Here is a 26,737-nt window from a genome sequence, read left to right as displayed (position 1 = left end):
GATCGCGGTTCGTGGACAGCCTCAGCTACTATTTAGTGAGGCCCTGTTTCAAAATAAAGAATACAAAATAAGGCAGGTGTGTAGCTCGTAGGTAGAATGTCCCTGGATTCCATGCCCAGACCCGAAAAAAAAAAAAAAAAAAAAAAAGGCTGGGGCATACCTCGGAAGTAGAATGCCTCTAATTTCAATCCCCAGTACAAAAAAAAAAAAAAAAAAATGAGGCATAGAAATGCCTCAGTGCAGGCGCCCAGTGCAAATCCATGGCTTCCTACAGAATTTCACGTAATGCACCTCTAGCCATGCACATTTTCAGTACCTGCCCTTCAGCTTTCCTCTTATCAACACACTTTTTCTAAGATTGTCCAAAAGCAAAAGTCAGAGTAAAGTTCTAAGAACAGAGATGAAACAAGAATAAGAAATGATCCTACCACAAGGAGCGAGATGGTGTGATCTCAGGATCAGGTTTGAGCTGTGACCCTGCTCTGTCCCCTGGGATTGGAAATGTGGGCCATTAATCCCCAGCCCTCCTCCGCCTCCTCGCCCCACGCTGCCTCCGTACCACACTTCTCAAAGTGTGGTCCAAGTCCCTCTGGGACCGAAAAGCCTTTTGAAAGGTCTTCTCTTGCCAACTATGTATCTTTGTGAGGCAATATTATTTTCACATACTTTGATAAAAACAACAAATTGAATGCAGAAGCAGATATGGGAATCCAGCTGTCTTCTATTAAGTGAGACATTAGGGAGATTTTAAAAATTGCAAAACAAAGCCACTCTCCTCGATATTTTTGTTTTGAGAAATCGCTATTTTTCATTCAGATTGCTATTTATAAACAATAAGTTCACTACTATTATTTTTAAATAATACATAATTTTTAAATTTCTCATAGTTTATAATAGTAAATGTCAATAGATATAACCCATGTCCAATTCTTCAGGGTATAAAGGGGTCTAGAGACCCAAAAGGCTGGAGAAGTTCTACCTAGAAGACTCCAGTTTTTCTATTTCTGTTCATCAGTGACTGATCTTGTCAATACCATCAAAATGTGCCAGGTACACTGTGGCTTGTCCCCATACGTGACATCACCTGTCCCTCTTCCCAGAAATCCAAAGAGTATTAAAGTATTAATAAAAAAGGCACCTAACACTTTAAATACATGCCATATGCAGACAAAGCCTATTATTTTAGACTCTTAATTCATTATCTTAATAAACCTATATAGGAAAATAGAGAAAAATGTTATGCCCATTTTACAGACATAGAGGTCTAGTAACTTTACCGAAGTCACAGAGCTAGCAAATATCAAAGGAACAAAGCAAAGTAATGAAGTTGTGCCTCAAGGATTCAAGGACCCCACAAAGGGCTTCTGAAAGACTCTCACTAGATCCTCAGCCCTTCACTGGGCTACCAACCCTAGCCCAAAAGCAACTGAGCTGGGAGGCAGGTCCCCACAGCCGGAGGACACCATTGCCCTTCCCCAGGCCCCTCACCTTCGTGTAGTGGAACTGCATGGGGTCATCGGTGGACAGAGACACGTGCAGTCCCTTGTGCAGGAATTCCCGCAGAGGGTTCTTGGAATATTCCAGGAACAGGCTGTTGTTGCTAAGAGGAGACATGGCAATGGGGATCTGAGCAAGGTAGTAGAGATACTGCAATACCGGACTCTGCAAAAGAACCACCAGACTCATGTGACAGGTATCAGAGGGGAGGCGGCTGGAAGCAGTCATCAGTGGGAGCCAGAGGCTGGGCAGCATCCACACAGGTCCCCAGCCACGCTTGGGTTCCCCAAACCCAGGACTCCCTTTCCCCGCCTGCGTTCCTCTCATGACTACATCACACCCAGCCCTCTGGAAGCCCCTCTCTCCACTGTTTAATGTGGAGGCTCAGCCTAGGGAAGGAGGAGCAGCTGCTCCAACCTGCGTGTTCAGCCCCCCTCCCTCAGGCACCAGGCTAGACAGACCCCTCTTGTGTCGTTTTGTTGCTTTGATTTCAAAAACTTATGTGGAGACTATGAACACTGCAGCCCCTCACAGATGCACTCTGTAGGATGGGCAGGGTGGGCCTGGCTGGGCTACGGTGATCGGATACGGCCCGCACCCCGCACAGAAATGTGACACGAGGCTGGACCTGCCAGGACTCGGGCAGGGGAGCATTCTGAGCAAACTGCATTCCCTTGGAAGAGACCCAAAATATGGGAAGACTGAGCACCAGAGTTCGTGGTGACATTATTTACATAAGGGAAAAGTTGGATGGCCGCTGAGTGTCCTCCACCGGGGACGATTGAGTCAGCGAGAGAGCAAGTAGCTGGTCGTTCATCAGAGGCCTTTGGAGTGAGGAGCCTGGGTATTATGTTACAAAATGGAAAACTGCTGGCTGCGAAACGTTAAGGGACAGTAGGAACCACACTTCTGGGTTTGTTATTATAGTGAATATATTAAAAAGTATTCTGTGGATGGGCCAGGCACTGTGGTACACACCTGTAATCTCAGCTACTCCAGAGGGTGAGGCCAGAAGATGCAAGTTTGAGGGTAGATTGTGCAACTTTGAAAGTCCCTGCCTCAAAATAAAAAATAAAAAGGGCTGGGGATGTAACTCAGTGGCGGAGTGCTTGCCTTGTATAAGAGGCACTGAGATCAATCTTCAGTACTTAAAGAAAATGAAAACACATGCGCGTGCACACGCACACACACACACACACACACACGTTATGGATGAAGGATGGAAATTAGAAATGCAAAAAAGCTAACGAAACTATTTCTATAAAGTAATAGCAATAAGGGCTTTTTCATTTCTCCATGTTTGGGGAAAATCTAAATTGCGATATGCTTGGTTTTATATTACTTTCATAACTAAAAATGAAACCAAGATGATTACAGACATTCCAGCCCAGACAAAGGCCCAAGACCTCTAGTACTACTGTCTAGGGCTTCCAGGGAGTGCACAGGAGCCCTGGGGAGCCCAGGCTGACAGGGCCTGCTCCTATGAGTGGCCTGCTTACCTTCTTGAGGAGCAGCCCATGGGAAATGTTGTCAGCAGTCAGGAAGGCAGACACCAGGTGGGTGATGGAGCCGGCCTCCCCACAGTGAGGCCGGAAGAGGAAGGTGCTCAGACCTCGTTCCCTGCAGGAGAAGGGAGGCCCTGGGTCAGGGAGCACCCCTGGTTCACTCTGTCTGGAGCCCACACCCCAGTCCAGGGCCTACTCCAGGGAGATTGTCCCCCACAGCACAGTCAACACAGATGCCCAGTGCACCCTGGAAATAGCCCCACCTAAATGTAGAGGCCCAGAGCCCCTCAGAGCCAAGAGGTATGATCTCCAGGGGCAGAAAGGGGAGCTCATGCTGGAAAGAGATCCCGGTCTGTCCTTGGCCTCCTCCGGCCCTCCCCCTCCTCGCCAGGCCTTGTGTCTCCCAGTCATAGACTTGAAAACCTAAGTCCAACCTCTTTGTTATAAAAACGTGCAAACCAAGTCCCAGAGAGGGAAGTCTATGTTCAAAGCCACTGAGCAGATCAGAGGTAAACCCAGAACCAGGACCCCCATGTCCAAAAGCTCATCCGGAACTGCCTTCACCCCACACCAGCCCCTTTCAACTATGGCCCTGTTCACCACCTCCAGCCGCAAGCTGGCACTGGCTTAGGCTGGGAGATGCGCCCCCAAGGCCGAACAGGCGTGGAGAATGTGAGACATGTAGAAAAAGGAAGGCCTGTGTCCTGCTGCCCTGGGGCATCTGCCTCCTGCCCATCTGTGCTCCGCCTGCGTGTGTGCTGGAAGAAGCCTGTGCATGTAAGACCATCCGTGACACACACATGGATGAAGTCTGGTTCCCACTAGGTGTTCAGCCCAGGCTGCGTCTATCGCATTACAGCTGCAGTTATTTGTTCAAAGCACAAGTGCACCTGTGGACAGTATGGTGGTAAGTGAACACACACATGTGTGTCGGCATGTCCCATGTCAAGTCTCAGAGGTGTACAGGTACAATGGATGTGTGTGTTGAATGTATACATGTACATGTGTGTACACGTGTGGTGTGCAGTTTCATCGTATATATGATATCTATCTGTACTAGCATGTGCTCTGTAGACATGTCTGCGTGTGTGTACAATCATGTGATACATGCCTTGTGTAGTCTACTCGGCAGTATCCCTATGAGCATATGGACTCGCGTCAGTTGAAGTGTGCATCGACGCATGGATTGCGCACGTGTGCGCTGGTGTGTTAACACAGACTCAATGCTTCACCCACCTGCGGAGGTTGTTGAGAACCATGATGTTGGCATACATGTAGTACAGGTAGTAGCTGTAGGGTGGGTTCTGCTCGCTGGTCCAGATGTCTGGGCTGGGGCTCTTATCCGAGAACATGTGGTCACTGTGCTTGGACTCATCGTCCACACTGTCAAACCCTGTCACCTGGATAGGAAGGGGGTGGTCCTGAGCATCAAGCCAGGGCGGGACAGTCCAGGACTCAGGCGGGGCCTGGCTCCCCGTGGCTCAGAGCTGAGCTGCGTGGGCCTGCGTGGGCACCTCAGCTGGGGACCCTGGGCCTGGCCAAGCCATTTCCTCTCAGGGGCGAGGACTGGGTGCAACACCACAGTCTGTCCCTTTGGGATTCCCGAGGTACTTGCAAGCCAGGCTGGAGCCTACGTGGCTGTGGTGACCACCAAGGGAAACAGGATGGGCAGCCAGAGTGAGCAGCCAGACGCCCACGCACCCCTCCGCTGTGCGGAGGGCACTGCAGGGACAAGCTGTTGGGGTGGAGTCCTACGATGTCACACACCTCCTACACCTCAGGCGCTGTGGGAGCATGTCACACACACCTGCTAGTCCTTGCAGTGACACAGTGAGGGAGGGGTCGCTATGAGCCCCATTTTAAAGTTGGGCATATCAGGGCAAGAGTGGTTAGGAAGGAGCCCAGTGAGACCACCGGTTCTGGGCCATGTAGGCCCCGGGTCTGGACTCTGGGGCTGTGGTGGAGGACACACTGGGATGTTTCCAGGTGTGGCCATGAGATACCAGCTGGATGTCTCACAAACGGACCCAGGGGCCTGGCCAGGCTTCACCCTTGAGCCCAGAAGCAGCACTGCCTTGCGGATGGGAACCGTCCTCTGAGCCAGGCCAGAGGGACCTCAGGAAATCTTCTCCTCTGCTGCAGTCAAACTCCACTGGGACCCATCTGTGGCCCTGGCGGCCCCGCCAAGTCACCAGCCTGGGCTCTCAGAGCCTTCTGGCTAACCCGTGGCCAGCGCCTGGGGGAGGGCTGCTAACAGACCCCTCCTTTTACAGCCCAAGCAGCTTCGGGAAGGGCCTTGGACACCACACGGGAGAAACACTGTGCACCTCATTCCATAGTGTCCACACAGGCTCCCACCCAGGCCCTGGGTCTCAGCTAGTCTTCCAGCTTCTCTGGTTCCTACATGGGCAAAAGGGGCCCTAAAGAGGAGTGTTCCAGGAAACAACAGGGTCCCTGCTGTGGCTCTAAGCCCCCCTCTAAGGGACGGAGGACCCAAGCTCTGCTCTGCTTGCTGTTCCCTCAACTCTCTGGGGCCTGGGTGGGGGAAAAGCCAGCCGCTCTCCTGAGCCCTCCCCAGCCAGTGCAGGGCTCACTGCATCTCCTTCGGACCTCAACCTCAAAATATGTCCCAGCCCAACTTCTCCCCCAAGACTGCCCCTCGCCCAACCCTGGCAGCAACCTCCAGATAGTGCACCATCCGCCCTCCTACCCTGCCAGCCAGGCGTCTGGGAGGCACCCTGGACCCTCCCTCCCTCTGCACCCTCCAGTCTTCAGTATCCTGTGGCATCTATGGCCCCCTTCTCACCAGGCCTGCCTCCGCCAAACCCCACCCACCCACCCCGCCTGCACCACTGGATGGGGGCAAGGGACTCGGTATGTGCACCCTGGAGCCAGCCTCTCCTGCATCTGACTCCAGTCGTGCCTCTTTTGAGCCTTGCGATTCCTGGTTTCATGACCAGGAGTATAAACAGGAGGTAGTAGCTTCATAGGGCTGTTGTGAGATGAAATGGGAGAATCCACGGAGGGGCCTGTGCATGGCGCCGAGCACGCACATGGAGCACACACACAATAGCTGCTCGTTGCTAACAGCGAATGGAGAGAAAGATGGGGAAACTGAGGCTGGAGCGACACCACGTGGTGGTGTGCAGCGGGGCCAGGCAAGCACTCCACAAATGTGAGCTGTCACCATTGGTTCCAGTGCCCGTCACGTCTCCAGGGCTGGAACAGACCTGCGACTCTCAGCTTCCTCTTCCCCCACTAGCAGTGACCGCCTTCTGTCCCAGGCTGTCCTCCTCCACAAGGCAGCCAGAGGGAGGCTGTCCAAGCCCTAAGCTCAGGGGAGCCCCTCGGCTTGCCCGGCACTTCCCAGTCACCTCCACACCCTGAACTCACTGCTCTGTCCGACACCCCCTTTACTCTAGGCATCCAGAGGGAGGGGCCAGCGCCAACGCCCCTCCCTCGCTCCTGAATTCTCTCCCCCCGCCCTCCTCCACATGTCCTATAAGTATCTAAATATGGAAGAGAAATAATATTTCAAGGGCTTGTTCTGGTAAACCAAGCATGGTGTGGGGACCTTTGTTTCAGGCAAAGGCTGGGGAGTTGGTGTATGCATTTCTAAGAGACCCTCGGGACAGCCTGGTGCTGCCCGGCTCTCTCCTCTCCAGTGCCCGGCCAGGACTGACCCCCAGTCCTTGCCCACCGCTTCCCTTGCCCACTGGAGGCACAGCTGCCCAGCACCCGCACCTGCCCCAGGACTGCCCCTGAGAAGGCACACCCCAGGGAGGTCCCCTAAAGTAAAAGCCAGCTTCTTGGAGCAGGGAGCCCCATGCCTGGGGCACAGGGTTGACGGGAGCCACAGTGAGCAGTGACCCTCGTTGCCAGGCTGAGCTTGCCCTGGCACCCCACTTACATATTTGAGGAAGAGATGAAGCTCCTGGTGATCTTGGGGGTTGATTGTGGCCTCAAAAAGGGGCAGGAAGATATTCTCTAGCATCTTCCCAAAACTTGGCAGCAGCTTCTTTGACCTAAATATGTCACTGGGAGGAAGCAAAGACTCACTTATTAGTGCACCGCAAGTCCCCATGGCCTGCCAGATGAGCCCCATTAAGCACTGTGTCCCCATTAAGCACTCAGAGTAGAGTGGGCATGGCCTCTCCCCTCCACTCCAGCAAGTTGTGCAGTCCTGGGTGGTGGTGTGCAAACAATGCCCTCCCATGTCCATGAGGGCACTGTCTCCAGCCAGAGGCCATGTGGGAGGGGATGATGGGATTCAGGCTGGCCAAGAATCTGAGCAAGGACTCCTTGAGTGTCCCAGTGATCCAGGCTCTGCCACTCAGCTTAGTTCCCCAAACCCTAAGCCTAGCCCACCTGGAGAGGAGAATGGTGGTGTGAGTGCTATCCAAGGAGAGGTCAGCAATGTAGGCATTACCTTGCCAACTCATACCCTGAGGCCACCCAAACCTTCAATGAGAAGACGGTGGGCAGTAGCGCCCCCAAGGCTGTGGTACATATATATTCTTCAAGAATAAGAGTGTACGCATCATGAGGGAAGAGAGGGCCACGCTGGCCCCACGGTAGCAGGCCATGCCCTCTAGTGCAGACTCAGGAGCCCATGCTGGGCAGGCCGCCACCCCCGGAAGGCACGAGACATACAGCGGGCACCTCACTCACTAGATCCGGGGCACCTGGATGATCCAGCGCATGTTGGGAGAGTACACCTTATGCTGGATGAACCAGCGGGCCAGGTTGGGCCACTCCTCGGGGCTGCGGCCGTAGATGGAGAGCCGCGGCTCTGAATACTGGTACTTGCTCTCCTCCAGCTCTCGGGCCACCTCCTGGCACCAAAAAGAAGCAGGTCAGCCCGAGTGCCTCCAGCTACCCAGGATAGCCCCGCTCCCGCTCTGTGCCACCAGCTGGGTCCCAGGCTTCCTCCTAGCTGGGAAGGCTGATCTACAGCCTGCTGCCTGCTGCCACGTAAGCAATGCTCCACAGTAGAGGAGGCTCCTTCCAGGAGGGAAAGCCTGGGTGTGCATTGTCACACTGCAGAGTCAGGCCGGGCAGCAACAGATCCACCCAGAGCCAGCCTGCACTCAGCCAAGTTCAGGCTGCAGAGACAGGGCATGGCGCCAGGGTGTTGTGAGCTCTGCCAAGAGCACACTCTTCCCTCGTGTCCCCTGCAGTCAGCACACACAGCACTGGTCTGCTTGTGCTCAGGAGCAGGCAGGGCCAGAACATGGTTGCCTGGGCACCTTGATACTGACCTGAGCTAGATAAGGGATAGAGAGGGACTCAGGGAGGGAAAGGAGGCAGAAGGCCACGCAGGGTCCCCACCCTCTGAAACAGGCACCATCAGGTAGCAGAGGAGGCCTAGGGAAGCTGAGGGCTGGCTCACCTTGACCATCCGGGCAAAGTACTCTCCACCCAGGTAGTTTTCAGTTTTTAAATACAGGTCACGCAGCTCACTGGCCCCCACAGGGTTGTATTTGGAGTTGAACTTGTCAAAGCGATGGAATGTCTGCCGGCCCTGGGGGAGGAGACCACCAGACAGGTCACCACCTTGTTCTGCAGCCACCAAACATGGTCCCCTCTCCAGGCCTTTACAAGGTGGCCTGATGTGTGGCCACACAGAAAGGTGTTTGCCGTGTCATTTTTTGCAGGAAGTCTTGGAAATTCCCAAAGGCCAGGACCATGCATCTTCCCACGGTTGGCCACCGGGCCCTTTGGTGATGCCAGTGTTGAGGACTTCAAGCTCCAAGGAAACATGGCAAGGAATGTAGCTGCTTAGTGAGCAGAGGATGCTAGACCATTGAACAATCTAATTAACAAAGTGTTTTCTATGCCTTTTTAAGGCTGAATAATATTCTATTATATGGATATACCACATTTTGGCTAACCATTTATCTACTGATGAACACATAGGTTATTTCCATTAGGCTATTGTGAGTGATGGTGCCGCGAACGTTGGTGTGCATGAGTCTATTCAAGCCTCTGGTTTTTTATTCCTTTGAGTAAATAACCAGGAGTGGAATTGCTGGATGCTATGTAATTCTATACTTAACTCCTTGAGGAATCACGTGCTGTTTTCCACAGCAGATGCACCATTATTTAGTGCTTTAATAACTTTGTCAAGTTAAAGGTACATGGCAGTCACCATTTTATAGGCAAGGAAATAAAAGCTTAAGTGAGTTGCTTAAGTGAATATAACTGCTACATGGTAGAAACGAGAACAGAGCTTGGGATCATCTGATCCCAAGTCACACACGGTTCCTCTGTCCCATAGCTACTCCCAGCCCTGTTATTCTCTGAGACCAAACTACCTCCAAAGCCTCCCCAGAATCAGAAAGGAGCTCTACCCAGCCAGCTGCCCTCCAACATAATCATGATATCTTCCAGGGCTAAGTCCCCAACCAAGACTCAAAGCACTGGAGCAAAAGCTCACTCACTGCATGGACATCCAGCGAGTCCACGGTGAGGTCATAGGGGTCCATGTGCAGGCTGTCAAACACCTGCCTCAGGGTGATCTTCCGGCCCCGCTTCTCAGCCACAGTCCTGTCGGGCTCCGTCTGGTACGTGTGCTTGATGAAGCGCAGCAAGTGCTTCTGGTTCATGCAGGCGGCTGCGTGGATGTGCGTGTCCACCTGGAACACAGTGCCACCAGCCAGTGAGCCGAGCCACCTCCCCCGGCGACAGAAGAGCTCCGGCCCTCAGTGTGGAGCACCCAGCTGCAGCACCGTAGGGGCCACAGATGCAGTACCCACCAGTGCCTGGATGCCCATCCCCATTCCTCCTGTAGACTTCAGAACTGCTCTCCCCCAGTGCCTTGCTGCCCAATCTACCGCCCTCCTTTACAAGGGATCATCTCAAAATGTAGACTGCATCCCACTGCTGCCCTGTTTACAAATCACGGAGGCTCCCAGCATCCTTGAGGTGAAGCCCAGCCCCTTAGCCTGGGATTCGAGGCTACCTCAGCCTTAACACTCACCTTGCCGCTGCCCCCTTCTGTGCTCCAGCTACAGCACAACACTTACGGTGCTCAGGGCACCAAGCTACTGCACGCCACGTCCCTTTGCCCATGCATTCCCTCAGCCTGGAAAATTCCTCCCAATCAGCCACTTCTACCGCCTTCACTTAGAAGCCAATCCTGATCCCCCAACACAGCTGACCCACTGTCTCCTGGCCCAGCCCCGGCCCCCAGCACAGACAGTCCCACCCCCGAGTGTGTTCTCCTGAACCACTCTGATAGGTTTCTGCCTACTCCTCCACTGGCCGGGGGCTCCCTGAGCACAGGGACTGTGTCTGAACCAGGTCTCCAGTGCCCACCCGAGACTGGTATAAAATCAGGCAAATCAATGGATTCAAACAAATGAACAGGTGGGATAGGTTCCAAGAGTTTTGATAATATCCATATCCTCATATAACCCTGAGGGCCACCACATGCCCCACAAAACCCCACTCTTCTCACTGACCTCTCTCGGAACTCCCTAAGTTCTGAAGTGCAGAAGGTACGAGGAGGGAGCCAGCCGGGTCTCAGACGCCTCAAGTGGGATTTCTTGTGTCTTCTGTATCATGCCAAGTTCCTGTGGCACCAAACTGTCCTTTTGCCTCGATGGCCTCCCCCTTCCAGCTTCTCTAGTCAACTCATCCTCACTCCCAGACTTCCTGATATTGGTACTTCTTCAGGCCTGGTTCTGGGCCCTCCTGTCCCCCCACTATACACTCTCTCCAGGGGTGATCTCCATCCATGCCTTTAATTTTCTTCTTTATGTCAACAACTCCCAAATGTGTGTCATCAGCCCAGACCTCCAGAATTGTACCTACAACTGCCTATTGGACCACTCTCCATTTGGGTAACACAAGACAGTTCAAATTTAATATACCGCAAATGGACTCTCCATCTCTGGCCCCAGCTCAAACCTGATAACTTCCCAGGGTTCTGCATCCCAAGAAATGGTATATCCTGCATCTAGCCATTCACACTGGAAAACCAGAAGCCATCCTCAAACCCTCACCCCCCCCACACACAACCACCAGTCAGACCCATCAATTCTACCTTCCAAAAAACTCTCAAACCCACACAGTGCTTCCAACCCCACTGTCACCGCCCAAGTTCCCTGGGTGTCCTCACTCCTGAATCCACAACAAACTCCCACTGGCCTCGCCACTTTTTCCTTTGCCCTGCTTCAATCCATTCTTCACATATAAGTTAGAATGGATTTTTTTTAATACAATTTGATTCTGTTACTTAATATCCTCCTTCTTCTCCCAATGAGGGTCCGCTAATGACACCTAGTCCCTGCCTGTCTCCCAGCCTTCTCCCCACACCCTTTTTCACTATACTATATCTGGCTAAGCTGAGAGATGGCTAAGTCACTGTGGGCACCCCAAGTCCCCTTCCATGAGCCCATAGGGCCACAGGGAGGCCCCCAGGGAGGAGACCACAGCAGCCCCACAGGCCAGGTGCTGCCCACCGCCAGCCTGCACCATGGAGCTTCTGCTGTGGCTGACGAGGGGGAGCAGGCCTCAGGTCAGGGAATGGTGTCCATAGCTCTCTGGGCACCTCCAAGTCACGCCAGACCAGACATTTGATCTTTAGGATCCCTGTGTGTGTGTTGTCCCCACCAGCTATGTCACAGGCCACATCACCCACTCTCGGGCTCCTTCCTGCCTCTCCCTCCAGAGAGACACAACTCCAAGTACCCAAAGCTGAAACATCACCCCAGCACAGCGTCAAGGCCCGGGTGCACAGAGCAGGTCAGCCTGGCTCAGTGCGGGGGAATGCAGCCCAGCCCTGCACCTCGGTGTGACTCAGCACATCCTAGGCTTGTGTGGTGTCCTGCAGCTCAGCAGTGACACACCACAGGGGGTTGGCCTGCCCTTACCCTCCTGAGTCACAAGATGAAGGCTAAAAACAACTGGATAATCCAGAAAGCAGCCAATCCACACTTCAGAATCTCAAAGGAACAAGGAACAAGTCAATGAGGCTGCTGTCGCTAGACATCAGTGTTCTCAGTTCGTCAGAAGATCCGAGCGCATTCCCCGCTTGCACTAAGATCCAGGTCTAAAAATGTCGAGCTTCCAAACAGGGCTGCCCATACCCATGGCAGACATCAGTAATCCATCACAGCACTCTTCTCACTAAGCATCTGGAATACTCTTCACTGGCCTAACTCAGCACAGAAGATGAAACCTGTTTGCTATCCCTGATAATGTTAAGCCAAAGTGGATGATGTCTGGTCCTACCCAACTCCCAAGCAGCAAACATGCTCGGCCCTTCCTTCTTAGATCTAAACAGACTACAGGGCTCTCAGTTACACAGTCCTGCTGGTTGGACCTCCTGGTGTCAGCAACCATGACCCACCCACACAGAGCCAGGGTGGGCCACAGGTCCTGCCCCAGAGCTAGACAGCCCCATGAACCAACAGCTACCTCAGAAACAGAGGCCACCTCCCAGCCCACTCTGGATTTTAGAGAAGCCAATTCTCTTCCCTGCAGTGTAGACTTTGAGGGTGAGATAAAGCTACCAGCACCAGCAGGCAGACTCCCCTAGCCGGGGGCAGAGAGCGCAGGCCCATTGCAGCAGCCCTGGGCCCATGTTTATGGACCAACTGTGGTGCCAGAGAACAGGCCTCCATGTCAGGGCACAGGTGTGGGGGCTGTCTCTATCTAGAGAGCACATTAACACCCAGATTGACAAGGAACGCCCCAGGATGAGCTCCAGTAGACAACCACAACCCCTCGCTAGGACTCTTCATGGCAGGGAGCACCTACCGTGCCCTACCTCGGGAGCAAACGGCATGGGAGCCAGGCAGTCAGCAAGGATGCCTGGGCCCAGGCAGCAGGGTCAGGCAGACCAAGGCACTCGGCAGAGCACTGGGCTCCACTGGGCCAGGCAGGAGTTCCCTTGTACACCCATGTGGCCTCTGCCTCAGGCAGGGCTGTGAAGAGTTCCCAGTGACTGGGGCACCCACCTGTCTAACACCTAAGGCTCAAGTGGTGCTGGAGGTGAAAATACCAGGCTAGCTGGGTAGGTGGTGTCTAACACATGACCTTTCACTTTCACCCCTACCTTGAAGTCCCCAAGACACTCCATCAGCATCTCAGATCACATGAGCAGAGGCTAAAACTACCATTTCTTCTTCTTCTCCTCCTTTTTTTTTTTTTTTTTTTTTTTTGTGTGTGTGTGTGTGTGGTACTAAGGATGAAACCCAGGGGCATTTTTTTTTAAACAGGGTCTCACTGAGTTGCAAAGGGCCTCACTAACTAGCTGAGGCTGGCCACGAACCCAGATCCTCCTGTCTCAGCCTCCCAAATGCTGGGATTACAAGCTTAAATGCTGGAATTACAAGCTAACCTACCACTTCTAAAAGGTCTTGGTCCCAACCAAGTGGGAGTCCATGCTGGACCCCCTGGTGTGTTACGTGAGGTCTTGGGCTTTCCTGCAGGGGCCTTCCATGGGATCCCCACGGACTCTCAGCCAGGAAGCCAGGGAGACCTGAGCCAGGCTTACCCAGGGCAGCCACCTCCTCTACCTTCCCATAGCAAAGCCGACTCCAGGGAGCTGGACAGAGGCTACGCTGGAGATGACAACCCCATGAGGACCCTGCCCAAGTTAAACCATCCTCCTCCAAGCAGAACCTGAGCTCCCTAACCCTACTGGCTTCCCTCTAGCCCACCATCACACCTGGCCCACCTTCTGGCCTTCACTGAGAAGTCTGTGGGCCCTGCAGGACCCAGAACCTCCGAGCCCTCTGCAGCCTCACTCCCCCACAGCCTGCGGCATCCCCTTCTCTGCCCCTAAGCTCCATCCATCCCAACCGAGGCACGACAGGGATGGAGCGTGGCGCCCCTGCTCTCTGAGATGCAGTCTGACACTAAGAACGCAGCCCACCGGTCTTCCTTCCACTCACACACATCACACTTCTCTGGCTGAGCAGGGCCTCCTTGAGCCAGGGGCCTCGATGCTCTCCCAGGCACTGGCCCCAGACTGGCTGAGGTCATCCCCTGGGCAGGGAGGGGGACTGGATAGGCCTGAACACTGGCCAGTAACACACCTTTCTCACGTTATAGAAGTCTCGGTGGGGGTTACTCTTCAACTCTTTGAACTCCGACATCTCGTTTAACATCTCGTGAAGGCTGAACTTGGATTCCAGAAAGTTCAGTCGCCGGTGACAATAGGTTTTCCTGCAGGTTGGGGAGGGGCAGAGACCGCAGTTGAGGACAACTTGCATCAAACGCTCAGCTTGCAAACCTCCAGCAGGGGTGGAGAGGGGAGGGCTCTGAGAAGATGGCGCAGGGAGGGCTAAGAAGCTCCACGTCTTCTACAGAACCCTCTGAACTGCCTGACACAACTGTGTGTGCCACAGGCCAAGTGGAGAGTCATGGTATGGGGCAGTGGAGCCTGACGTTGGGACCCCGCATACTTCTTTGACTTCTGGCTCTGCGTTTAAGAAATTAACCATGAGGCTCCTTCCCGTGCATAAGTGTTGAGATAGCAACACCCCAAGTGGAAGTGGAGGTCCAACTAGCTAATGCCTGTGGGAGGGCCTCTGAGCCGAGTGGGGCTCAGACAGTCTCTCCAACCCCTTTCTTCTTTCTTCCCACCCATCCTCAGCCATCTTTAATTCCTTAAAGAAGAAATTGTCCAGAATATCAGTAATACAGTCATGTAGGGATATAGGGGTGTTGGTAACTAGGACAGAAATCTCTGTGCGGATGATGCCCCAGGCTCCTAGCAACTCAGAAGGTGCCCACAGGTAGGGAGGCTTTCAGACAGCACAGGAGAACACGTGCCTGAGTCCACAGCCATGTGGAAACTTAGACCCTGCTTCCTCATGCCCCCAAACAAACAGCAGCCGGCCTGGCCTCCATCAACCGGGCTCCCACAAAGAAGAGCTGCCAGTCCGCGATAGTACCGTCTGTCTGCAGAGACAAGCCCAGGATGAGCACCAGGGAGTCTCACAGTGGCAAAGAATTTTTTTTTTGGTGGTACTGGGGTTCCTGGAAACCCTTCTACCTCTGGGCCACACTCCCAGACATATTTTATATATTTGTTGTTGTTGTTGTTGTTGTTTGTTTAGAAACAGGATCTCTTAAACCAGCACAGCTGGCTTCGAACCTGCGCGATCCTCCTGTCTCCGCCTCCTAAGCACGGGGATTACAAGCATGAGCCACCACGCCCAGCAAGTGGCAAAGAAATTTTAAGGTCCCCTCCAGGAAGGGCTTTCCTTGGCAACCTCCCAGAGATGACAGCCACCACTCACACCTGGCTGAGGTGGAGGGGCTCCCAGAAACCGCCCCTTCCCCTTCCGGGCCTTAGTTCTGCCTTCAGATCCACGAAGAGCAAGAGCCAAGCTGCACATCCATCCACCCAGTCCTTCTCCTCCCTTGGGGACCAGCATCATAGCGTTCCCACCCAGCTAAACCCAAAAGACAGGAGCAACAGGCAAAGGAGGACCATGTGCGTGCCAGCAGCCCATGGACCTCTCTTGCTCCTGTCTCCCGCTCCTGGCCCAACCACACTGGGGCACTCAGTTACTATTGCTAAACCTCCATCACTAGGAGCTTAAGTGCCCAGCCACACACGAGGGGCCAAATACAGAAAGACAGCCATGTGCCAAGTCAGCTCAAGCCAAGCCCATGAGCAGCAGGGCAGCTGTATGTAGCACAAACTTCCCAGGCTTCCAGCACACGCCCCTCCAGAAACACAGAAACCCCAGGACCTGAAGCAGCAGTCTTCATCACTCCTCCACCGTGTGCAGCCAGGCCCTGGGCTGGCAGCTCTCTGCAAGGCTGCTGTCTTGCCTGGGCAGAGGGGTGGCAGCCACTTTAAGGTGCACAGGTTGCCACCAGCAAACAGAAGCTCCACACCTACGCATGCAGAAGGGACACGTGGTAACAACTCTAAGAATATGCCAGCCCAGCAAGGAGGGTTGGCAGAAACCCACAAAGCAAAGGGGAGCGGCACCCACTGCTCTGGGAAAATTAACATGCAAGAAAGCCCAGAACCAAGGGGCAGCCTAACTAGCTTTTCCCAGCTCCTTCTTGCAAAACAGCACTCACACCCTGAGAGGGGAGCTGCAGAAAGCTGACTTACGTGGGGCCGTCGGTGATGAGAGCCAGGATGTGGCTCATGTCCACCGTGTAGGTCTCCAGGTCAGGGTAGGGCAGGCTGTGGGGCTCCTGGTTTTCCAGCATCTTTTTGTTGTCATACACAAAGAGGATGCCCCCCTGCATGCGGACCAAGTAGCCCAGGTTGGGGGGTGCATCATCCAGGCAGTAAGGGTCCTCCCCAGGTAGTGGGGGAGGGTAGAATTCTGCAAAACAAGATCAAGTGATAACCAGGTGCCCCTGTGAGAGCTTCCGTGGACTAAGAGGTCATACTGTAATTGAGGCCTGCCCTGGTCATTCTGTCTAAAATCCGCCATTCCATCTGCCTCCGACATTACATCCCCTCCTTGCTTTAGTCTGTTTCCTTACCAACTTGCCATCTGTGGAAAGTGATTATTCAGTTCTTGTGTACTCAGAGTATAGACTCTATGCAGATAGACCCTCTGATCCGTGCTATCCCTGCTGTACCCACCACCGAGATCAGGTGCTGGCTCATGGCTGGAACATGGATGGCCAATCATTTTTATTCTAACCGAAAGGGGCTTCTGCTTCCTTGATCCTTCAGAACTCCCTGGAATATATATTTTTTAATGGCAACTGTAGCCCGGCATGGTAACACACACCTGTAATCACTTGAGAGGCTGAGACGGAAGGATCACAGGTTCCCGGCCAGCCTCAGCAATTTAGCAAAGCCCTCTGCAACTCAGTGAGAGCCTGTTTCAAAATAAAATTAAAAATAAGGCTGGGGAAGGGGGCTGTAGCTCAGAGGTAGAATGCCCCTGGATTCATTTCCCCAATACCACCCATCACATACAAAAAATAAAAATAAGATAGTTGTGTCCTTTCCTAGTAGGAAAATAACACTGGGACTTCGCAGTGGGAATTATTTATGTCCCCACATCTTCCTGAGCTCAGAGCAGCCAAGGAGCTGGTGAAGAAACCAGCCCATCCCCAAAGGAGCCCAGGAGAGTGAACCTGTCTCCCCCAGAGCAGGAATGCCAAGGGCAGAACCGTCTGCCCCACCCCACGGCTGTAGGTAGAGCCAGCCCACAGGAGGCAGAAAATGCTTCTTTGCTATTTTTCCACTATGAGACTTTGAACAAACCCCTTTACCTCTCTGTCCTGTCTCCTCGTCTGAGGATTGCACCCCCTGCCTTAAGAGGCTACTGTGTACAGGGAAATGCTCCATCAACAGGAATGTCCTGCACACACATTACAGGGCCTCACAGACAGCCCCGACCAGCAACAGTTCAACTTAATGATTTTTCAGTTTTATGATTGTCCAAGAGTATACCTATATAACCATTCTGCGTGCGTGCGTGCGTGTGTGTGTGTGTGTGTGTGTGTGTGTGTGTACTGGGAATTGAACCCAGAGATATCCTACCTCCAAGCTACATCCCAGACCTATTTTTTTTTCTTTTTTGGAAATAGGGTCTCATTAGGTTCCTGAGAACCTCACTAAGTAGCTGAGGCTGGCCTTGAACCTGCAACCCTCCAGTCTCAGCCTCCCTAGTAGTAGGATTACAAGTATGTGCCACCATGCCCAGTACCATTCTACTTTTCACTTTCAATATAGTATTAAATAAATTACCCAAGATACTTCAAACCTTATTTAAAAGTGGGCTTTATGTTAGGTGGTTTTTCCCAACTATAGGCTAATATAATGGTTCTGAGCACATTTAAGGTGGGTTATGTGTATCAAATGTATTTTTAACTTGGAGATATTTTCAACTTACAATGGGTTTATTGGGACATAACCCATCATAAGTTGAGGGGCATCTGTATTTTCATTATTCTCAAAATGAGTTTTCTGTCTCTTGATAAGCTTTGTCTCTGGCCAAGGAATGGGTTGATGCTACCCAGCAGAGTTGCGGGCTTCAACTCTCTGCAGATCAAGCAACACCACAGAGGAGCAGCAGCCCAGCTACCAACCCAGAAGGAAGAACGCCCGGCTCCTCATCAGAAGCAACCAAGGCGGGAAACCTGCCTGAGGGGCCTCTGTCAGTGCGCAGCACAGGCTGACGTGCAGCAGATGTGAGGAGTCACAGAGGAGCCAAGGCAGAGCTGAGCGGGAGGCTGATGGCCCCCATCAGGCACGGCCGCAGCCTAGACATTTGGAGGTGGCCGTGTATAAACTACACTTCTGAACGTCATTCCATCTGTCCTTGCTAACACTAGGGTAGTGGGATCAACTTCCCCTAGACAGGGAATAAAGAAAGCCAGAGATGAGGACAACTTGGCAGCCCTAAATCCAACCAGGTGTAGCCAGGGTTCTGGGCTTTGGTGCAGGTGCACACGCCCTCATCTGCTCCCCACCCCTGGCTTTCAAGAGTGAGGTCGCCTGCTGTCCCCACTGTGTGACTTAACTCACAGCCCTAACTGTCCCAGACACTTCCCAGGCTGAACAGACTCTACCAGGAAGCCACCGCGCCCCCTCTCACCTCCCCTTCCCTGAACTCCACAGCATCCGCGTAGCTTCCACAGCATATGTGCAACTGCCATTTATTGAACGCTCGCTAGATGCCAGAGCTACCCTCAATCCTCCACAGGCATGTGCCCAGTTAACCTTCACGACAGCCCTAGGAGGCGCATATTAATACTTTCATTTTACAGACTGAGAGTTAGAGACATCTCGCTCAAGGTCCAAGAAACTGTCAGAGAGCAGTTATGAATGCAGGCCTACGTCCCCTGCCCCAGGAACATGTCCCCTGTAGATACAACCCATCCTACCACCAGTTTGGCATTTACTGTTTGATCGTGCTGTTTTGAACATCTCACATGAGACTGCCTATCTCCCTGGCGCTCCCATGATCAGGAACTGTCTCTCACATCTCTATCTCTCTCTCTCTCTCTCTCTCTCTCTCTCTTTCTCTCTCTCTCTCTCTCTCTTACCTTCCACAGCTCATGTCCACACAGGGTTAGACACACACCACACATAAAACAACCCTGAGGAAACCAGTGAATATCAGTGTAGCAGAAGCCATCACCAGGGCCCCACCCCTAAAAAGATCATTAGTGGGAAACATATTCAGCCAATGAAAAGTCCCAACCAACTCTTGAGCCAGGCTCATACTTGGGACCCCATTCATACCCAGGGTTCTGTACCTGGAAGACCCTCCTCTGGAGATGTAGTGTCAGCCTGCCGATGACCCAGGTACTGGGCTGTGGTCCTCGGGAAGCGGTGGTAGGCAAGCCGTGCATACTTCTCCCGGATCATGAGGGCCTTGGCCAGGCTCTTGGCGGCCTGTTCATAGTCCTCCACAGTGATCTGCAGGAGGGAGGCATGCAGAAAAGGGTTCACACAGCAGGTCGGAGACTGCCATGCCATTAAATGCATTCCTACTACTCAATAACCAATGAGAGTGGTTCGCTGTATCCAAGCTCTATGAAACATGCGGTTTCTGCTAGACATCTGATTTCCTCTGGGAGTCTAAATGCAGATGTGTAAGCGACCCAATAAAAGCCTTGGGTGTTGAGTGTCTAGCCAGCTCCCATGCAAGACAGCACTTCACAGGCCACAACTGTCACAAGTGTATGCTGAGGTATTTGTACTTTCTGGTGACTCTGTGGAGAGGAGACTTGGAAGCTGGCCCCTGGTGTCCTCCAGACCTCGTCGCATGTGTCTTTCCCCTTTGCTAGTTTGCTCTGCAGCCTTTCACTGTAATAAATCATAGCTATGGGTACTGCTGGATGCTCAGTCCTGAAAGTCCTCCTAGCAAGTCACCAAACCTAGGCTGTTCTCAGGGACCCTGACAACAGACCCCAGAAGAGAGTCAGGGTGGCCCATGGAGGCTGATGAAACCTTCAGGCTGCTGCTGCACCCGGCACGTGAAGAGACAGAGCCTGCATCTTAGTCCCGATGAGGATGAGTACAATAACCGTCAGCGGAGAAAATCCATGGGTCCTTCAGGCATTAAAATCAAGCACACACACAAAATGCCTGCTGCTTGTCTAGTATCAGGCTGCTGATTAAATCTGGCGATCACCCAACTCATCCAGTCAACAGCTCTTATGGTCGGTCATGTGTCATACACTAGACCTTTCCAAAGATTTCATTCTGCACCTCACTGCAATCCCTTTTACAAATGGGGAAACTGAGGCCCAGAAAGAATCAGTCACTTACCAGGAAGTTAGAAAGTCAAACCAGACTCTGATTTGATTGACTCCCAAAGCCCAAGGATGTGCTGCTTTTCACCTGCCTCATATTCAGAGATGAATGAGATACGCTCCCGCCTCCCAAGGGCTCGTTAATCTTACTCCGTTTGAGGGTAGGAGGGGGTATCCCAGAAATCCGGATGCGCTTGGGGAGCTAGACAGGACAGGGAGTAAGTGCCAGAGTGAGAAGCTCAAGATCTGAGGGAGCACAGAGGAAGGGCCAGGGCCTGGAGCTTTCCTCCTCTGCTTCCATAAGATAATCCTGTTTGGCTTTGAAGTATTTTAAACATACGGAAAAGCACTGAAGGCAATAAACAGATATCCACGCACCTGTCTTCCAGAGCCAACAACATTCATATTTTTCATAGTTGTTTCAGATGGCTTATAAGCATAAATAGATAAGTCATCATGGATACAGCTCCTCCACACCCCGCCCACTCCATCCTAGAGAAAGTTGCTTTATATTTTTCTTCTGAATGTTTTCATACTTCAGTTCTTTCCCATGCAGCTTTTCATACATTAAATACTACTTGTTAGCCTGACGCGGTAGCGCATGCTTGTAATCCCAGCTCTTAGGAGGCTGAGACAGGAGGATCGCACAGGTTCAAAGCCAGCCTCAGCTACTGAGTGAGGCTCTCAACAACTCAGTGGTACCCTGTTTCCAAATAAAGTATAAAATAGGTCTGGGAGTATAGCCTGGAGGTAGAAAAGCCTGGGTTCCACCCCCAGTACCACCAAAAAAAAAAAAAAAGAAAAATACTACTTGTTGCTTTCTGTGAAGGTGGAAAGCCTCTAGATGTCCCCAGGAGGGTGTGTTGACCCCCTTCACTCCTGCCGGGGGATGGCCTTAGAGAAGCAGGAACAGGAAAGCAGACGGAAACACCTCAGACAAATCTGTGCCCCCACTCCCAGCAAGCACCATCTCTGCAGAACCACGGGACTCAGTGTGACACGGGGCTCGGGCCATGGCCACAGGATCAGAAGGTGCTCGGCAACCCAGGTGAGCCACCAGCCAGGCAGCAGCTAGGCACTGCAGGCCCATCGCTGTCGGCAAGCCTCAGGGACCAAGGACATCTGCACTGTTGGCCTGCTTCTCATGGCAAAGAGTTCTCTGAAGACTAACTGCCTGGGTCAGGGCTCCTTCCCTACTATGTGCCACACTGACAAAAAGCTGGTTAATGCTCTAGGCGATGCCCTCTTGCTCAGCTGACACTCAGCCCACCTCCACTCCCCCTCTCCATGGTCCTGCCTGAGGTGGACACCAAGGCCTGGTCAGGATGCTGACTTCCAGACAAGTCCTCCTGCAGAGTTGCCAACCTAAGTTTCCATCCCAAGGAACTTGACAGAAATTATGGGCCACCACATAATGGAATACTACGAACTTGTGAAAATTGGACAAAAAAGTTCTTTATATATCGATATGGCATTATCCTTAAATAGACTAGTAAGTGAAGAAAAAAAAAAAAGCTTGTTCACTTTTTAATCAAGATCCTCTCTTCCTGGTTGAAGGAGCTAGCCTGTTTTTAAGAATAGGGACCCTAAGCATATAAGAAGAACTAAGTCAGCAATGCTCAAACCATGACTGTAAATCCACTGGACGTATAAGAACACTGAAATGCCCAAGCTGCCAGCCTTCTCAATAGGCCACACGGACATAGGGGAAATGCCGGGCCTGGAGAACACAGGGAACTTACAGGCCACAGCCAGTGTACCAGCCTGCAGCCCTCTGCACAGGGATAGGGCCCCTTGGACACCCCAGGCCCCACAGCTCATACTCCCCTTCTCTTCAGACTCCTAAGCCTCCTCTCCTCCACCTCCCAGAGACCCTCACTGGACCAGGCTTTAGGATGGGCCTGACCCCAAAGGCCCAAGGGGCCCCAGCCTCTGCATGCATAGCCCCCCCACACTCCGTGGACACCTTACCCCAGCACAGTAATCTCCGCTGATGGTGACCCGCTGATACTCAGGCATGGTGTAGGGTGCTGGCGCGGACTGGGAGGTGGCTCCGGGGAGCACAGGGGTTGCAGGAGACATGGCCGGACTGGATGTCGGGGGGCCCTTCCAGTCCTGCTGTGTCGGCATTTGCAGAGAAAGGGACTGTGAGCGGATCATCTTGAAACTTTTCTTTCTAAGAGCCAAGGACAAGGAAAACAGGAGACATCAGCTGCTGATTGGGACGAGTGATAAACAGTCTTTATTAGGCACATGGCAGGAGACTTTTGCTATGATTAATCATGGTGCTGGCCCTGCCATTAACAAGTTTCTAATTAGTTATGCCTTCCTCTTACGCACATCTCTGCATGAGATACAGCACAGGCCTCCAGACACCACGACCTGCGGTCACTGTGAACTGCTGTGGGCTGTTTGCACACGAGTTACAGTAGACTAGGCATATGCCACAGGAGACAGACAGACAGGCACAGACCACAGTGTATGGAAGTGAGGGTAACATCAAATCAACCAGGCTTCCCCCAGATGTGGACAGCATGCTATCTCCAGGTAAGCCAAACTTGAAGGCTGACATAGGGACGTCTCAGGAAGATCTGTGAACAAGGTCACAGAGACAATCACTATATTTTACAGACTTAGGACTCTGGGGTACTGGAACTAGAAAAGATAGAGATGATCAGATGGTCCAACTTCCTGTTTTATGGCTTCTGTGCATTTGTGTGGTGTTTGTTGAGGGGTACTAGGGATTGAACCCAGGGGCATTCTATCTCCAATCTATACTCTGAGCCCTTTTTAAATTTTGTTTTTGTTTTAAAAGAGGGTCTCATTAGGTTGGTAAGAGTCTCACTAAGTTGCTGAGTCTGGTCTTAAACCTGTGATCCTTCTGTCCCGGCCTCCCAAGTACTGGGATTACAGATGTGTGCCACCATGTCTAGCCTCTTGTTTTTATACATAATAGTTGAGGGCCCAGAGATGGTAAGGGGCATGCACAAAGTCACACAGGAAGGTAGTTGCCGTCCCTCGTCAGCACCTCTACTCCTCCATCCTCAAGCCTGATGTTAACCATCCTAGCAGCAACTGTGGGCACAGGCACGAACCAATATCTCTGTGATTGGCCAGCATCATGTCAGGCCTGAACTTTGGGACCTGTCATCCTGACACCAAATGACGATTTTATTCACTTTGGAGGAAGGACAAGGCTGGTCTAAAAGCCTGCAAGCTCATGCTTATTTGCAATGCTGATTTGTGATGATTTGGCCTTCTGTTTCCCTCATCAACAGAACAGTAATGTTTCAGTTGAGGTCACTCCAAGTCCTGGAATCCCCAGGAAGGAAATTACTCAGCACTAGGGTGGAGCCCTCATCAAACCCCCTCCAAAGTCTCATTCTGCCTCCTTTGGAACCCAGCCTCCCTACATGGCTACCTCAGCATTCAAGACCAGAAACGAGCTGGATCCTTGCCCCCCTCATGCCACAGGAGCTCAGAAGCTTCCTGGGCACCCATTCCACCACAGCCAGGACCTATAACCATCAGTAAAGAACCCAGGGAAAACCATGGCTCACCAGGACCCATGGAACCCCTCCTCTTCTCCAGGCACTGGTGATACTTACAGGGTATAGAGAAATCAGTTGATCCCCAAGTGGGCCTCATGGCTCACCCAGAAGCAGCTGTCTTCCTGCTGGCACTTCCCTGGGTCTCCTCACTGCCCAATTTTCAGGAACTCCAGTTCCCCTCCTCTATTTATATCCCACCAGAGGCCATGATCCTCTGGTTTCACCGGCCTGTGGTGAGGACCTGTGTTACTGGCTCTTTGAGAGATGCAGGTGGCCCCTTCTCTGGAGTTTCCCTCTGTCCTCCCTCTGGCCTTGCATAACAGACACACTGAGCGGCTTCAGGAAACTCGACTGGAACTCCAGGGCCCCTGGCCTGCCATCCATCACACAGGGCTGAGCCAGCATCCTGCCCGCGGAGGATGCTACCTCATGCCAGCCAGGCATTCCTCAGAGGCAGACTCACCTGGGCAGTGAGGTTCTTTCTCCTCTGGTATCCTTTGCTGGTCACATCTAGAAGCGCCACTGCATTGCTGTGGGCTTCCTCTCCCACAGACAGGCCCAGCTGGGTCCCTGAGACTCCAGACCCTGTCATTCTCAGGCCTGTTGGGCACTACTCTAGTCTCTATGCCAACCTCACCTCCATAGGTCTCAGCCCATGCTGCCTGAGGCCTGATCCTACCAAGGACAAACAACAAGTGGCTTCTAAGCTGAGTAACAGGTAAGAAAGGTTTAAAAAGAATCACACGAGGCCAAGTGTGGTGGCTCACGCTTGTAATCCCAGCATTTGGAAGGCTGAGACCAGAGGATTGCAGTTCGCAGACAGCCTCAGCTACTTAGTGAGGCCTTTGTAACTTAGTGAGACCCTGTTTCAAAATAAAGAATAAAAAAACAGGGCAGGGGATATAGATCGGAGGTCAAATGCCCTGGGTTTCATCCCCAGACCCGCAAAAAAAAAAAAAAAAGAATCACACATAGGCAAAAAGCCTGAAGGTTACCTAAGCCAAGGCTTGTCCTGGGAAGGTCTGTGGCCTCCTGTCTCACTGAGGAAGCCAGCCCCTCACCCCCAACCACTCTCCACTACCACTGATGCTCAGAAATCCTTCTTCTTCCTCCTCCTCCTCCTCTTCTTCTCCTTCTCCTTCTCCTTCTCCTTCTCCTTCTTCTTCTTCTTCTTTTCAGTACTGAGGATGGAACCTAGGGGCATTCTACCTCTGAGTGACACCCCCAGCCCTATTTTTAGTCCTTGTTTTGAAACAGGGCCTCACTAAGTTGCTAAGAGTCTTGCTATATAGCTGAGGCTGTTCTTGAACCTGCAATCCACCTGTCTCAAGCCTCCCATGTACTGGGATTACAGGCATGTGGGACCACACCTGGTGAACCCCAGTTATAACTCACAGTTCTGTCTGTGAAAATCTGGCTGGGCTTGACTGGACTCCAGGCTCAGGGCAACAAAAGGCCAAGTCAACACGTTGGCCACACTGTGCCCTTGTGTGGGGGCTCTAGGAGAGAATTCACATCCAAACCCATTCAGCAGAACTCAGTTCCGTGTGGCCGTGAGGCTGAGACTCTGGGTTCCTTGCTGGCTGGGTGACCTCAGCTCCTACAGACAACACTCCGAATTTTGTTCACAGCCCTACATCTCCAAAGCTGTTGGTGCCTCCAGTCTCTATGATTTCTACCCCTACTCTCTGCCTGCAAAAGCTCTTTATTTTGAAGGGCTCACATGATTCTATCAGGCCTACCAATAACTTCCTTAAGATCAATGGGGCCATATTCAATAGCAATCAGAGGAGTTAGGGCTCATATTCACAGGGCCAGATGAGACAGGGACACCTTGGTGGGGTTGGGGGCCAATTAAAAAATTCTGCCTACCACAGGCCCATAGCTAGCATCCATCTACTACACAGGTGCAAAGGGACAGCCACGCAAGGGGGTGTGGGTGTGTGTGTGGGCCCACACATGTGCCCTCTCTCTCCCACAAGCTGTCTCAAGCACCGTATGTGTCACAATAATAAGGAAGGGCACATAAAAAGCCACCATAGCCTTTATATAGATTATAGAGCCATGGGGTCTCCCGGCTCTGCACCCCAACCTCTCACCAGACAGGCTTTGCTTGGATATACCTCCAGTAACGTAGCTTCCCACATTCCTGAGGAAGACCTCAACATTCAATCGCTTATTCAATAAACATTTACCAAGCGTCTACTCTGGGCCAGGCCTGATCCAGACACACAAACACAAAGTTCAACAAAACACAATCTGTTGCCACTGTTAGAGGCACTTCCTCGTGATGGGCCAGACCTGTCTGTCTGCAGTCTCGCCTGCTGCACTTGGTGCCAGCCCCTGGGGCACCAGGGTAAGCCAGAGTCCACTGCAGCTGGCTGCCCCTTCCTTCCTCTAACCACACGTGCACCTGGCAGGGCACACTGCTGCCGAGGAGCTGGCAGGGTGTGGGGCTCTGGGGACACCGGCTCAGCCAAGCCTTCTCACTGCCTGCATGACTGGTCCTCCTGGGCCAGGCCCTTAAGACGAGGACGTGATCTGGTTGTGTGGGCGGTTATTATAGCATCTCATCTCCCAACACCTGTCCAGCACCTGCACCTGCTCTATGGCCCTTGGCTCTTCCTGCCATTCATGATGTCCCCATTCCTACCCTGTCCACTCCCAATCCCTCCTTGAGCCTGAGACCTTCCCATAACATCTGACTCATGTGCTTAACTCAAGCCCTGGGTAGGGGCCACCCTCTCCTCACTCTTCTTTCTAGAGAGCAGTTCACGTCTTCCCAGGGACCTTCTAGAGCCTACTGCCCTGTGAAATCTGTGCATAGACTCCACTTCATTCCATAAACCACCCTGGTCCAGGCCCAGGGGGAAAACAGAGGGGTGTGTCTGCAGACACCACTCACTGTGCAGGCACAACCAAGTGTGTGTGGGTACACCCCTCTTAAGCATGCCCAGCATGCAGAATGCA

The 26,737-nt window shown here is 52.5% G+C and overlaps 1 protein-coding gene across 2 annotated transcripts in view; it reads right to left on the bottom strand.

Annotated features, from left to right (window-relative positions):
* Positions 1-26,737, bottom strand: part of AMPD3 (adenosine monophosphate deaminase 3) — a gene marked incomplete at both ends in the record, with an annotated part of 35,013 nt that overhangs the window by 2,035 nt on the left and 6,241 nt on the right. Inside the window, 11 exons of one of the 2 annotated variants that reach the window (XM_080719232.1) lie at positions 1,489-1,662; positions 2,997-3,117; positions 4,239-4,402; positions 6,913-7,039; positions 7,674-7,837; positions 8,395-8,526; positions 9,446-9,640; positions 14,054-14,183; positions 16,096-16,315; positions 19,215-19,377; positions 22,188-22,392. In XM_080719232.1, the coding sequence (XP_080575358.1) occupies positions 1,489-1,662; positions 2,997-3,117; positions 4,239-4,402; positions 6,913-7,039; positions 7,674-7,837; positions 8,395-8,526; positions 9,446-9,640; positions 14,054-14,183; positions 16,096-16,315; positions 19,215-19,377; positions 22,188-22,392 (1,795 nt within the window). The remainder of the gene's footprint in view (positions 1-1,488; positions 1,663-2,996; positions 3,118-4,238; positions 4,403-6,912; positions 7,040-7,673; positions 7,838-8,394; positions 8,527-9,445; positions 9,641-14,053; positions 14,184-16,095; positions 16,316-19,214; positions 19,378-22,187; positions 22,393-26,737) is intronic. The other variant, XM_080719233.1, reaches the window with a different exon arrangement.

Source organism: Muscardinus avellanarius (genome assembly GCF_963383645.1).
Source record: "Muscardinus avellanarius genome assembly, chromosome: 1".
In the NCBI taxonomy this organism is placed as follows: domain Eukaryota; kingdom Metazoa; phylum Chordata; class Mammalia; order Rodentia; family Gliridae; genus Muscardinus; species Muscardinus avellanarius.
This window is presented reverse-complemented; position numbering and strand designations above follow the sequence as displayed.